Below are 12634 nucleotides of genomic sequence, written 5' to 3' on the forward strand. Positions count from 1 at the left end.
CCAGCCTGTTAAAGACCAACTTTGAGGGACCCACTGGCCAAGAACCAACTTCTTTGAAGGACCAGCTTGCTAAGGACAACTTTGAGGAACCAGCTTCCTATGAATCAACTTCATTGAAGGACCAAGTTACCAGGGACCAACTTTGAGGGACCCACTGGCCAAGAACCAACTTCACTGAAGGACCAAGTTACTAAGGACCAACTTCGAGGGACCAGCCTGTTAAAGACCAACTTTGAGGGACCAGCCTGTAAAAGACCAAACTTGAGGGACCCACTGGCCAAGAACCAACTTCTTTGAAGGACTAGCTTGCTAAGGACAACTTTGAGGAACCAGCTTCCTACGGATCAACTTCATTGAAGGTCCAAGTTACTAAGGACCAACTTTGAGGAACCAGCCTGTTAAAGACCAACTTCACTGAAGGACCAAGTTACTAAGGACCAATTTTGAGGGATCATCTTGCCAAGAACCAACTTCTTTGAGGGACCAGCTTTCTAAGGACCAACTCTGAAGGACCAGCTTGATAAGGACCAGTTTCTATGAGAAATACAACGTAGCAGCCAGGTTGGCAGTGCCATTAATCCCAACGTACCATGGAGGAGACCAAGGTGGGACCTCCATGGGGTTGCTGCCATGATCAGATGGGACAACCTGTGCCAGGGTGATGAAGCTCCTCAATTACTTTCAGTCCCTACTGGGAAAACCTCCTGGAAACTTGGGAGTGGGTCTGGTGATGGGTGGTGGGTCAGGACCCCAACTCAGAAGTGGTGCTGCCTCCTCCTGCTCAACATGAAAGCCAAGGGCCAGTGGTGCTGCTCCAGCACCTCAAACCACTGTGGTTGGGCACAACCTGAGGGGCCAAGACCCATTTCTAGCAGAGGACCTCTCTGAAGATGGAAGCAGGTAGAGAGAGCAGAAAGGAGCTGATGTTCTCAATGCCATGGCCATCTCCACTGGGTCTGCAGAAGGGACATCCCTGCTTATGGGTCTCCTCCAGCTGGATAGGAACCTGAGGTGGCATTTTGGGTGTCCCCAGAATCCAGAGCTCTTGGAGGATGCTCTGGATGAGCCACCATAGGGTTGGTAAAGGAAGTATTCACTGTTACCATCCAATGGTGCTGTGCCACGGAACACGAGACGAGTAACTACAAAGCACATGAGCCACGTGTGGGTCCCAGGATCACCCAGCACAGCCAGCAATGGGTGCTTTCAGCTCCCTTGGGAGCCCGATGAGCGCTCAGGTCCCTGACCACGGGAGGAGAAGCAGCTCCTGAAGCTCCTGAGGAACCGAAGGAGATGCCACGCGAGGGTTGGTGGCACAGGGCCCGCCATGAATGCTGAGGACGTCCTCGAGGACATTACCTGAGATGGATGCAGGTAGGGCTCGGGTGAAGCCAGGTTGGTCTGCACGGAGACGCTCTTCTCCAGCAGGATCTGGGGGAAGCCCAACTTCTCAAAGGTGTTCCTCTTCCAGTGCTTGTTCTCCTGCTGCGCCAACGCCTCGTCCTCGCTGAAGGCTCTCACCACCGGACCCGGCATGGGCAGAGGGAGGGCTCCATCACTCTCATAGCCAGAACCATCCTTCTGGGAGTCCCAACTGCTCCGTTGCTTCATGTGGTAATGGGCTTGTTGGGCTTCCCAAGCCAGGCGGGCCTGTGCCAGGAAGGGCTCCGGGAAGCCTCGTGCCACCTCGGCCTCCACCGCCTTGGTCTCGGTGCGGTTCAACGGTGACCTGTTGGGCCCGGGGGTGGCTCGTTCCTCAGCCAGCATCTGCTCCCCCAGCACCTCCCTGTCCCCTGATCCATCCGTGGAGGAGGTGTTGGGATCATGGGATAGGGAAGGCTTTCGGCTCTTCCTCTTCCTGGTGGAGGGCGAGTAGCCGGTGGAGGACATGGTGTCCTGTTGGCTGGACCATGACATGGAGTCCTCACCTTGGGCTACCTGGCCACTGGTTGGGCCGGGGCAGAACTCAGGTCCTTCCATGCTGCTGTAGTCACCTGATTTGATCTCCAGACGTTGGTCCCTGACCAAGCAAGGGCTGTGTTGCAAGGAGTAGGAGCCACCGATGGGGTTGGGGGAGTATTTGTGCCTCAACCCCGTCTTCATCTTGGGGCTGGAGCCCGACTGCTCCACGTAGACCAGTTGCCTGACGTACTCCTTGCCAGCGGGACTGTACTCCAAGCTCATGAACCGGTCGGGACACTTCTGTTTGGTGAGCACCAACTGCTGGTAGGGCGAGTTGGAGCCTTGCTTGGGCGACTGAAGGAAGGGATGAGGTTTCCTGATGGGCGACTTCTGCGGCGAGCCGGCTTTGTAGCTCCCACTGGCTTCGTACTGCATGTCCACGGGGGGCTCATCGTAGATGGGTGCTTGGTATTCCATGGGGGGCTCCTCGTAGAGAGGGGGCTCGTAGGCGTAGCGGGGGGAAGAAGGTTGCGACTCGCTCGAGTGCTTGCGGTGCTGGGCTTGGAGCGGGGAGCAGAAGGAGTCCCCTCGGCCCAGCAGTGGGGAGCAGCTCCCCACGTGCTCGGCCCTCTTCAGGAAGGGCGACTGCTTCCTCTCGGGGAAGAACACGGAGCTGTCGGCGTCGGGGGTGAAGGTCTGCAGGTTGGGTGACTGCTGGCCGCCGGACGGGCGCCGCGAGCGGGTCCCCGGTGGGTTGTCGGGGGCGAAGCCGTTGCCTTGGTGCATGAGGAAGCTGGGCTCGCGGTCCGTCACCTTGATCAACATCCGCTCCTTGGTGCCGGCGTTCCATCGCAAGGAGGATGTCCTGGGGGGAGAAACTGCAGTGAATGAAGGTCCACAGGTGATAGACATCATCGTACTGCTGCCCTGGGGCTCCTCAAGAGCCAAAGGATGGACGTGCCCAAGCACCCAAGAGTCTACCGGACAAGAGCACAACCATGGTGGAATGAAGGTCCACAAGTGATAGACAGCATCGTACTTGTCCTGGGACCCCTAAGACCCAAAGGATGGACATGCCCAAGCACCCCAAGACTCTTCCATCAGAAGAGCACATCCATGGTGGAATGAAGGTCCACCAGTGATTGGCACCATCGTACGTGCCCTGGGACCCCTAAGACCCAAAGGATGGACATGCCCAAGCACCCAAGACTCTTCCATCAGAAGAGCACAACCATTATGGAATGAAGGTCCACAAGTGATAGACACCATTGTACGTGCCCTGGGACCCCTAAGACCCAAAGGATGAACATGCCCAAGCACCCCAAGACTCTTCCATCAGAAGAGCACATCCATGGTGGAATGAAGGTCCACAGGTAATAGACAACATCATACATGCCCTGGGACCCCTAAGACCCAAAGGATGAACATGCCCAAGCACCCAAGACTCTTCCATCAGAAGAGCACATCCATGGTGGAATGAAGGTCCACAAGTGATTGACACCATCGTACGTGCCCTGGGACCCCTAAGACCCAAAGGATGGACATGCCCAAGCACCCAGGACTGTTCCATCAGGAGAAGAGCACAACCATGATGGAATGAAGGTCCACAAGTGATAGACACCACTGTACTGCTGCCCTGGGGCACCCAAAACCCAAAGGATGGACATGTCCAAGTATGCCAAGAATCTTCCATCAGGTGAAGAGCACATCCATGTTGGAGTGAAGGTCCCTCTAGCCCATAGGTGATAGACACTATTATACTACTGCCCTAGGACAACCCAAACCCCAGAAGATGGACATGCCAAAGCAGCCCAAGACTCTTCCATCAGGTGAAGAGCACATCCATGATGGAATGAAGGTCCGTAAGTGATAGACACCACTGTACTGCTGCCCTGAAACACATCAAAACCCAAAGGATGGACATGTCCAAGTATGCCAAGACTCTTCCATCAGATGAACAACATGTCCATGATGGAGTGAAGGTCCCTTGTGCCCACAGGTAATAAGACACCATTGTGCTGCTACCCTAGGACAACTCAAGACCCAAAAGATGAACATGCCCAAGCACCCCAAGACTCTTCCATAAGGTGAAGAGCATGTCTATGATGGAGTGAAGGTCCCTCATGCCCATAGGTGATAGACACAATCACACTGTCGCCCTGGGACAGCCCAAACCCCAGAGGATGGACCTGCCCAGGCACCCAAAGACTCTTCCATCAGGGGAAGAGCATGTCCATGGTGGAGTGAAGGTCCACAAGTGATAGATACCATTGTACTGCTGCTCTGGGACAACCCAAGACCTAAAGGATGGACCTGCTGAGGCACCCAAAGACTCTTCCATCAGGAGAAGAGCATGTCCATGGTGGAGTGAAGGTCCACAAGTGATAGATACCATTGTACTGCTGCTCTGGGACAACCCAAGACCTAAAGGATGGACCTGCTGAGGCACCCAAAGACTCTTCCATCGGGAGAAGAGCGTGTCCATGATGGAGTGAAGGTCCCTCTTGCCTATAGGTGATAGACACCATCAGACTACTGCACTGGGACAACCCAAATCCCAGAGGATGGACATGCCAAAGCACCTCAAGACTCTCCCATAAGGTGAAGAGCATGTCCGTGATGGAATGAAGGTCCACAAGTGATAGACACCACTGTGCTGCTGCCCTGAAACACCTCAAAGCCCAAAGGATGGACCTGCTGAGGCACCCAAAGACTCTTCCATCAGGTGAGCAGCATGTTGCTGATGGAGACCAGGGCACTGCCACCATCCCAAATGCAGTAGCACCAGCTTCCATGGACTTTAACGACCCCCAGGGTACACAGAGGATGCACAGGCTGGAAAGCCAAGCCCCATACAGCCATGCCACCCCTTGGAGAACATCTCTAGGTGACAACCCTGAACTGATCCTCTGCTCCTGTCTTGGAGCTCTTGGAGCCAAATGGTAATGGAAAAGCGACCACGGCCACATACTGAGGACAAGTGCTGGGTCAAAGATAGGTTTGGGACTGTCTCATGGGTGTTTGGGTGCTCAGTCCTTGCTGGGAGTGGGGATTGACCCCACCATGGTCCCCATCCAGCCCCTTGCTGGGATCTTCCATCCCGAGGTGAGAAGGAAAAGCCACCTATACACAGCCCATCTCTCCCATCTCTCCTTGCTTTCCATTCCACGCAGCACCCAGGATTAACCCAGCTCAACCCCTCCATCCACTTCCTCGCCTGGATTAACACCATCCCCTGGTTCCAGGATCCCAGGACCCTTGGAGCTGGATCCCAACATGGTTTAGAAAGAAGCTGGAAGTCCAAAACCTTCAGACTTTGCATGGAGGGTGTCCATGGTGGGGGGACAGGGCAGGAGATGAACCTCAACCTGTGGTTTGGCTCCTATGGGGATGCCAAATAGCTCAAGGGGAGTCTGAAATCCCAACCCTGCCCTTCACAGGGGTGTCATGGAATCCTGGAATGGTTTGGGTTGGAAAGGACCTTAAAGCTCATCTGCTCAACCCACGTTTCAAGTCCTTGGGAGATGCCACCCGGACCGGGGCCACTCGGGAGGAAGAGCAGAGGTGGTTTTATGGAGGGATCTGAGCTGCTTTGCTGCAGAACATGGTGTTAGCACCCAGTCCCTGCTGGCACAGAAGGTACCAGTGGCACCATCTGCTCTCCCAGTTCATTCCTCTCTCATTCCCAGTTACGTTTCCACACCAATTCATCCCTTCTGCCCTTCAGACAACGGGGGACTGAGTCCAAATACCAGGTTCTGCCCCCAGAGAGGCTCAGATAAATGTCTCCCTGCATGAGGCTCCACCACCTCGCTGCCCACGACTTCATCCTCGCTCCAGGGGATGTGGAGAACAATTCCTTCCTTCCTTCCTTCCTCCCCTTTCCAGAGCAGCCTTTGAGCTCCCGAGGACCTGAGCCTCCTCCCAGCTTCTTGCTGTTGAAGACCTGCATGAGTTTGGGTCCCTCCACATCGGCTGACGGCTCTCAAGCAGTCACTGAGTCCTTCCAGACCAAGAATCCATCTACAACAGTAGGAGCATGTCCTCGATGGACCAAAGTACCAGGGCGAGGTGATGAGGAGAGCCTTGCTAGGTCAGGAACACCAGGAAACACTTGGATTCATCTCCCAGGGTCAAGAGGCTAAATGACGAGGGGACAAGCACTGGAGCACCCTGCTCTAGTGGAAGGTGTCCCCTGGAGCTGGATGAGCTTCAAGGTCCCTTCCAACCCAGAGCATTCCAGGATTTTATGGATGGAGAAGGGTTCTGCACCAGTGCCGTTGTCTTTCCCAATGACTGCTCTTCTTGCAAGGACCTTCACCCTGTCCTGCTCCCATCACCCATGGGTTTTCAGCCTGCAAAAGGAGCACCAGGGAGGAAGGAAGAGAGCTACAAATCCACAGCAGTTCCACAAGGAAGAGCTGCTTGATCTGATGCCCTCTTCCCACCCCAACAGCTCCCAAGCTAAAAAACCCAGGTACCACAAAGCAGTAAGAGCTCAGCACCAAGTGATGCTCATAGAATAGCTTGGGTTGAGAAGGACCTAAAGATCATCCAGTTCCCACCCCCTCATGCTTCAACTCTTCCCCCAGCCCCATAGGGCCACGAATCCACCCAAAATCCAGGTTTTTTCACCCAAACCAGGTGACAGCACCTCTTAACTCCTGGATTTGCAGCTCACATTCATGTTTCAGGCAGCACCTGCATGTGGCAACAGGAAATAGGAATAAAGATCCATGTGAAGCAGCGCTGCCCATCAAATCACACCCCCAAGGCAGAGCTTGCCCTCACAATATGAAGTAATAAACCGGGAAGCTCCGTGGTGCTTCCCTGGAAAACACTGGGAAGCATCTAAATCGCATTTTATCCCTGCAGAAGGAATAGTGGGAATTGCACTTCTAGGTGGCCACGAGCAGCTCAGTCCCTCCAGTAAATGAAAGATGATGCTGGAGGAGAGGAGGAGGAGCCCTGCTGAGGCTCGAACCCTCCTGGCACAGGGAATGCTCCAGGAATTCCATCTATTTCTGTCCTCGCTGGCTTGGCACCGTGTGCCCTTTGCTATTTTCCTCCTGGTGGGCAAGGTTTCACTTATGGCTCTATGCACCTTTCCATGACAAGCTGCTCCCCAGGTCCCTCTTCATCTTCCAGCAGCCAAAATCAATTTCTTGTCCCAGTTTTCCCCATTTCCATGGATTGAAACATGTCATTTATCTAAGGGAGGGGTCTTCCCAAAGCACTCGTGTGATTTGTGCTCTTAAGTCTCCCTTCTTGCCCAAACATCCCCTCTACAACCTTATCCAGCCTTTGGAATGTCAATGGCAGAGATTAGAGGAGCTGCTGGGCTCCTCATCCAGGAATTCCTTTGCTTCCAGTTCCTTTTGCTGCAGGACACAAGCGATCCTCACCCTGCCCCATAGTCCTTTCCAACCCAAACCATTCCAGGATCTGATGATTCTTTGATTAAATCAGTGCAGGACTAGGGGATAAATCCCAGGTCTGAATGATTAATTCGAGCAGATCGGTTTCCAAGGCTTGGGAATGCATCAGGGCTCGCAGCCACTTGAAAAGCCTGGGATTCCTGAGCACCCCACCACCCCCCTGCAATGCCACCAGGTCCTTGTGCCATTCCCAGGCTCTTCCCACCATCCCCATGCCCTTGCTCTTCCTCACCTTCCTCTCCTGGCCGCGGAAGCCGGGTGCAGCATCTCCTCCCTGTGGCTTTTCCTTACATTCCCAAGCTTTAATGGCTTTAAGATCCCCTCATCTGGTGATAAATGGGACTTACTGTGATCCCCCGGGGATGGGATGAAGGATGAATGATGAGGATGAATGATGAAGGATGCAGCCCAGCCCCGTTTCCTCCTAGCTGGGTACCACTGCCACAGCCGGCAATGGGCGGCCACCGTTCCCATCAGCATCCCGCTGTGAAAGCCGGGATCAGCGATCCCGACAGCAGGAAAACCTCCATGTGCCTGGCACGGTGCCTGAGGCCACGCCAGCAACACCAAGATCTTCCCCCAAATAGCACAGGGAAAAGTGGGAACATGGGAAGAGCCTCAGCAGCAAGATGTCCAAGCTTCAGGTTGAAGCCCGTGATGATCCCTTGATTTTCCAGCTAGGAAACAGCCCTTAGGAGGACCATCTGGCCTTTATTATCGTGCAAAACCCAGCAGAAGACTCAACTTTGTAATAAGAGTATGAAAGTTATGAATTAGGAACAATTTATGACTAAATTAGGGGGAAGAAGACAGATTAAACCCCACCATCCCTACGACTTCACTGCTCGTCATCTCCAAATATTGATGTTCCCCACGATTTGTATGTAGAAAATCACATGCTTTAAGGAAATATAAATAGCCCAGAGCTTAAACTGTACCTAAAATGTTAAAATTCATGCTCAAACACTGATTTCTCACAGCTTGTATGAGATTGGGGGTCACCAGTGGTGGCCACAACCTCACCATGACAGGTCCGACCCTTCTAGAATCAACCACGGAAGGGTTTGGGTTGGAAAGCACCTTAAGATCACCCAGTTCCAACCCCCTACCATGGGCAGGGACACCCCGACACTTGCAATCTCTGTTCCCATCTTTATCTGCAAGCCTGGAAATCTCATGTTCTCCTTGGACTTCATTTCATATGAAACCTTCAAACTGGTCCAACCCAACTCCTACAGGAACCAGCGCGACTGAGATGGAATCTGTGTTGTTTGGGCAGCGAAATGGTTATTTGGAGAGAGGTGGGAGGGCCAGGATCAAGCTCCCAACCTCTGCATTGACCCCAGCGATGCTAAACTGGTTTCTGTGGTCACATTCATGTCAGAGCAACGATCGGGATGGGGAAGGAGAGAGCTGAGCCATGGCTTGGGCTGAGCTCTCCTGGTTATCCAGAGCTGGTGTAAAACCAGCCTGGCACAGCAGGGAGCAGCCTTGGGCTTGCTTTGCGCCGTGTTCTCATCGCAGGACCATGGAATGGGTTGGGAGGGACCTTAAAGCTCGTCCAGCTCCAACCCCAACACCTTCCACTAGAGCAGGGTGCTCCAAGCCCCTGTGTCCAACCTGGCCTTGGTTTGGGTCATGAAGGCCTCAAGGAAGAAGGGGACAAGGCTCCTTAGGAAGCCAAAAAAGGAAGCGCGAGGTGGCAGATCCCCAGCACAACCCACCCCGGTGTCGGTGTCAGACATGGCACGGATGGGCACAGAAGCCTGCTGGAAGCTGAAGCAGGTCCCCAGGAGGCAGCCAGGGCTGGTCTCCCCATCACAGACGTGTGATCAAATCAAGCTCCCAAAAGCAGCCTGTTCCCTCAGCCCCAAATGTCACTGAGCAGGATGAGAGCTTCCTCTCCTTCAGAGGGAGGAGGGAACACGGAGCACGGAGCAGCCTTTACTGTTAGAATGAATGAGGTGGGAAGAACAAAGAGACCAGGAGGGCCATGTCCCCAGCGAGCAGATCAGCAGGGGACACGGTTGCTGGGTCTCCATCGGCATGACAAGCTCCTACAATGGTGGGTTTGAGCTCGTGCCCAAGTGGATTTCACATTCACTGTGTGTGAAGTTGGATCGTGGAATCCTGGAATGGTTTGTGTGGGAAGGGACCTCAAAGCTCATCCAGCTCCAACCCCTGCCATGGGGCAGGGACCCCTTTGTCCTGACAGGACCCTTGTGCATCCCTTGTCCCAAGCCCCTCTCCATGCTCCCTGCAGCCCTTCCGGCACTGGAGCTGCTCTCAGGTCTCCTCACGCTGATGCTGCCGCAGCTCCTGCCTCGCTCCATCCCCACATCCCTGCTCCAGCGCTGCAGCCCCTGCTCGGCCCCGGCTCCTTGGGGGCAGCGGGAGGGAGCCGAGGGCTCTGCTCCATCCGGACGTGGGGCTGCAGCGGTGCCAGCACAGGGGAGGTGCTGAGCGCAGCAGGGACCCAGCTCCGAGCCCGCCCGAGGAGGGAAGGAGCGTTCCTGCGCCAGGGAAGCGCTTGGACGTGGGGCTGAGCCCTGCTCGCCCCTTCCATGGGCAGGGAAAGAGGGAAAACCCAGCTGCAGCGGGAAGGAGCCGTGGCCGTGGGGCTGGGTGGGGAAGGCTCCCACGTCCCCTGCCATGGCAGGGGCAGGCTGGACGGGAAGGTCCTGGCACAGAGCTCCTCGACAGCAGCAGCACTGGGGCACGGGCACGAGGTGAGGCTGTCGGGAGAGGTTCCTCCTCCTGCCCCCGAGCTGGAGCAGGGCCTGGGGCACAAATGGGATGGGGAAGGGCTGAGGGACCTGGGGGGTTCAGTGTGGAGAAGAGAAGGCTCAGGGGGGACCTGATCGCTCCCTACAACTGCCTGAGAGGAGGATGGAGCCAGGAGGGGCTGGGCTCTGCTCCCAAGGAACAAGGGATGGGACAAGAGGAACCGGCCTCAAGCTGCACCAGGGCAGGTTTAGATGGAGCTGAGGAACAATTCCTGCCCCAGAGGGTGCTCAGGCATTGGAACAGGGCTGCAGTCACCGTCCCTGCAAGTGTTCACACACCCTCAGTGCCATGGGGCAGTGGTGGCCTTGGCAGTGCTGGTACAGAGGTTGGACTGGATGAGCTTAAAGGGCTTTTCCCACCTGGCTGATTCCATCATTCCGGGAACCTCCCGTTTCCCAGGGAGCAGAAGGACAGAAGGTTGTTGATGCTTTGCTGCTCCATGTCCAACACTGCAGTTCCCTCCATCGGGAAGCTCCTGGTGGCCACAGAGCCCTGAGCACCTGCACGGCAAGGGGCTGGAACTGCATGATCCTAAGGTCCTTTCCAACCCTCACTGTTCTACGAGTCTATGATGATTCTACGCGGTACAGGACCTCCACCCCATCGGGAGCATGGATCTAAGAGGCTCTCAGGCGCCGTGTCCTGGGAGAGGAGACATTGAGAGCTCCTAAAGTGCATCTCCAGCAGCTTTGGGCCCTCCACCCATTGACTGGCCAACACCGATGCGGGATAACGACAAGAAACCTGGGATTCATCCCACATACAGGCACGGATTAGCAGAGTTCAACCTTTCCAACAGAACCATAGGAGGAAAAACGAGGCCACCAAGCAACGGGGCCACCAAGCAGAAGGAATGAAGAGGAAAGGGTTAAAAAGGTTCATGCTGATCACCTGTCTTCATGGGATTTGGAGGCAAATGCCTCCTAGACAGATGGAGCAAGACTTCATCCTCTTAACGACACCCATAATCTTCATTCCATCGGGAGACATCAGCAGTTGTGGTCCGGGAGCACCAAGGAGAAGAGAAATCCTCACCTGCTCCTGAAGATGCTGCTGGTGACCCAGGCAGCTGTACCCCAAAGCTGCACTTGGGGCTGATGGTCATAGAAACATGGACTCAGCTTGGTTTGGCTTGGAAGGGAGCTTAAAGCTCATCCAGATCCAACCCCAACACCTTCCACTAGAGCAGGGTGCTCCGACCCCCTGTGTCCAACCTGGCCTTGAACACTGCCAGGGATGGGGCAGCCACAGCTTCTCTGGGCACCCTGTGCCAGCGCCTCAGCACCCTCACAGGGAAGAGCTTCTGCCTAAGAGCTCATCTCAGTCTCCCCTCGGGCAGGTTAAAGCCATTCCCCTTGGCCTGTCCCTCCATCCCTTGCCCAAAGCCCCTCTCCAGGTTTCCTGCAGCCCCTTTAGGCACTGGGAGCTGCCCTATGGAGACAGCACATTGAGCTTGCTGCAGTGATGGATGAAATCCATACCCACATGAACCTGCTTCTTGGCAATGCAAAGCCTGTAGGAAAGAGCCTAGAAACTGGTTGCAGTGGATGTGATGGAACGTTTTGAGTCATCCCCCGAAGTCCTAATGGTGGAGCCTAATGCACATCCACAGACTACGAGCTCGACCGGGTTGACAGCCCTGTGTGCTCCTCTTGTCCTGCTCCAGTTTGTGCTCATGGATAGGGTCCACTCAAAAGAGGACCACCACATAAAGAGGACGGATGGGTCCTGCTCCAAAGAACCATCAAAATACACCTTAGGGTTTATTTAAGGGTTGTGGTAAAGCTACAAAACATCAGCCCACGCCGGGAAGGGGATGTGGAGGCTCAGCAGAGCACAAAGACATCAGTGTTAGCGCCCCATTTCCCCACATCAGCCATGGGTTGTCCCACATCCCACCTCAGCCAACCCTGGCACCGGAGGGAAACACGGGCTACCTGTAGTGAAGGAGTTGACCTTCCGCACTGTAATCCCGATAGATGTCGTATTCCTTCTCAAACACTCCGGAAGGCGACGAGCTGCAACACAGGAAGAGCGAACAGGGAGTTACCAACAGCCACCACAACGCCCACCTGCCCTTAGCAAAGTCTCCTTTGCTCTAGGATGGATGGAGATCCATCCATGGAGGTGGGCTCCTGGGCCCACCAGCCTGGGCTCCGCACTCGGAGCCCAAATCACATCGAACTCGGGGTCATTTATCAGTTATGGAGCAGAGGATGACCAAGCTCTCCATGGGGGTGGTCTCCAGCTTCACTTCACACCCTGCAAACGCCACATTCTCCCTTAAGGCATGCTTTTTTTTGGGTGAAGAATGGCTCTAGACAGGCTTGGGTGGATCCCAAACATCCCATTGCTTTGTCCCTGCCATGGTCCTTCCCAAGTGAAGCCCTTCCTCATGCCTTGAGCATCGCTCTTGCTCCTCTCATGGTCAGAGCCAACACGGGCAGAGGTGATGACCACCAGAAAAGCCCTTTTTGGCCCGTTTTCACCTGCACGTTGCAGCTGGT

General features: G+C 55.0%; 1 protein-coding gene across 4 annotated transcripts in view; it reads right to left on the reverse strand.

Moving 5' to 3' along the window:
* Nucleotides 1–12634, reverse strand: part of ARHGAP39 (Rho GTPase activating protein 39) — a 64761-nt gene that overhangs the window by 19160 nt on the left and 32967 nt on the right. For all 4 annotated transcript variants that reach the window (XM_062634179.1, XM_062634180.1, XM_062634178.1 and 1 more), the window contains 2 exons: nt 12065–12145; nt 1360–2767 (listed from right to left, as the gene is read on the reverse strand). In XM_062634179.1, coding sequence (XP_062490163.1) covers nt 1360–2767; nt 12065–12145 — 1489 coding nt within the window. The remainder of the gene's footprint in view (nt 1–1359; nt 2768–12064; nt 12146–12634) is intronic.

The sequence above is a fragment of the Pezoporus occidentalis genome, unplaced genomic scaffold, assembly GCF_034315485.1.
Source record: "Pezoporus occidentalis ecotype Australia unplaced genomic scaffold, CSIRO_AGI_Poc_V1 ctg419, whole genome shotgun sequence".
Classification (NCBI taxonomy): Eukaryota; Metazoa; Chordata; class Aves; order Psittaciformes; family Psittacidae; genus Pezoporus; species Pezoporus occidentalis.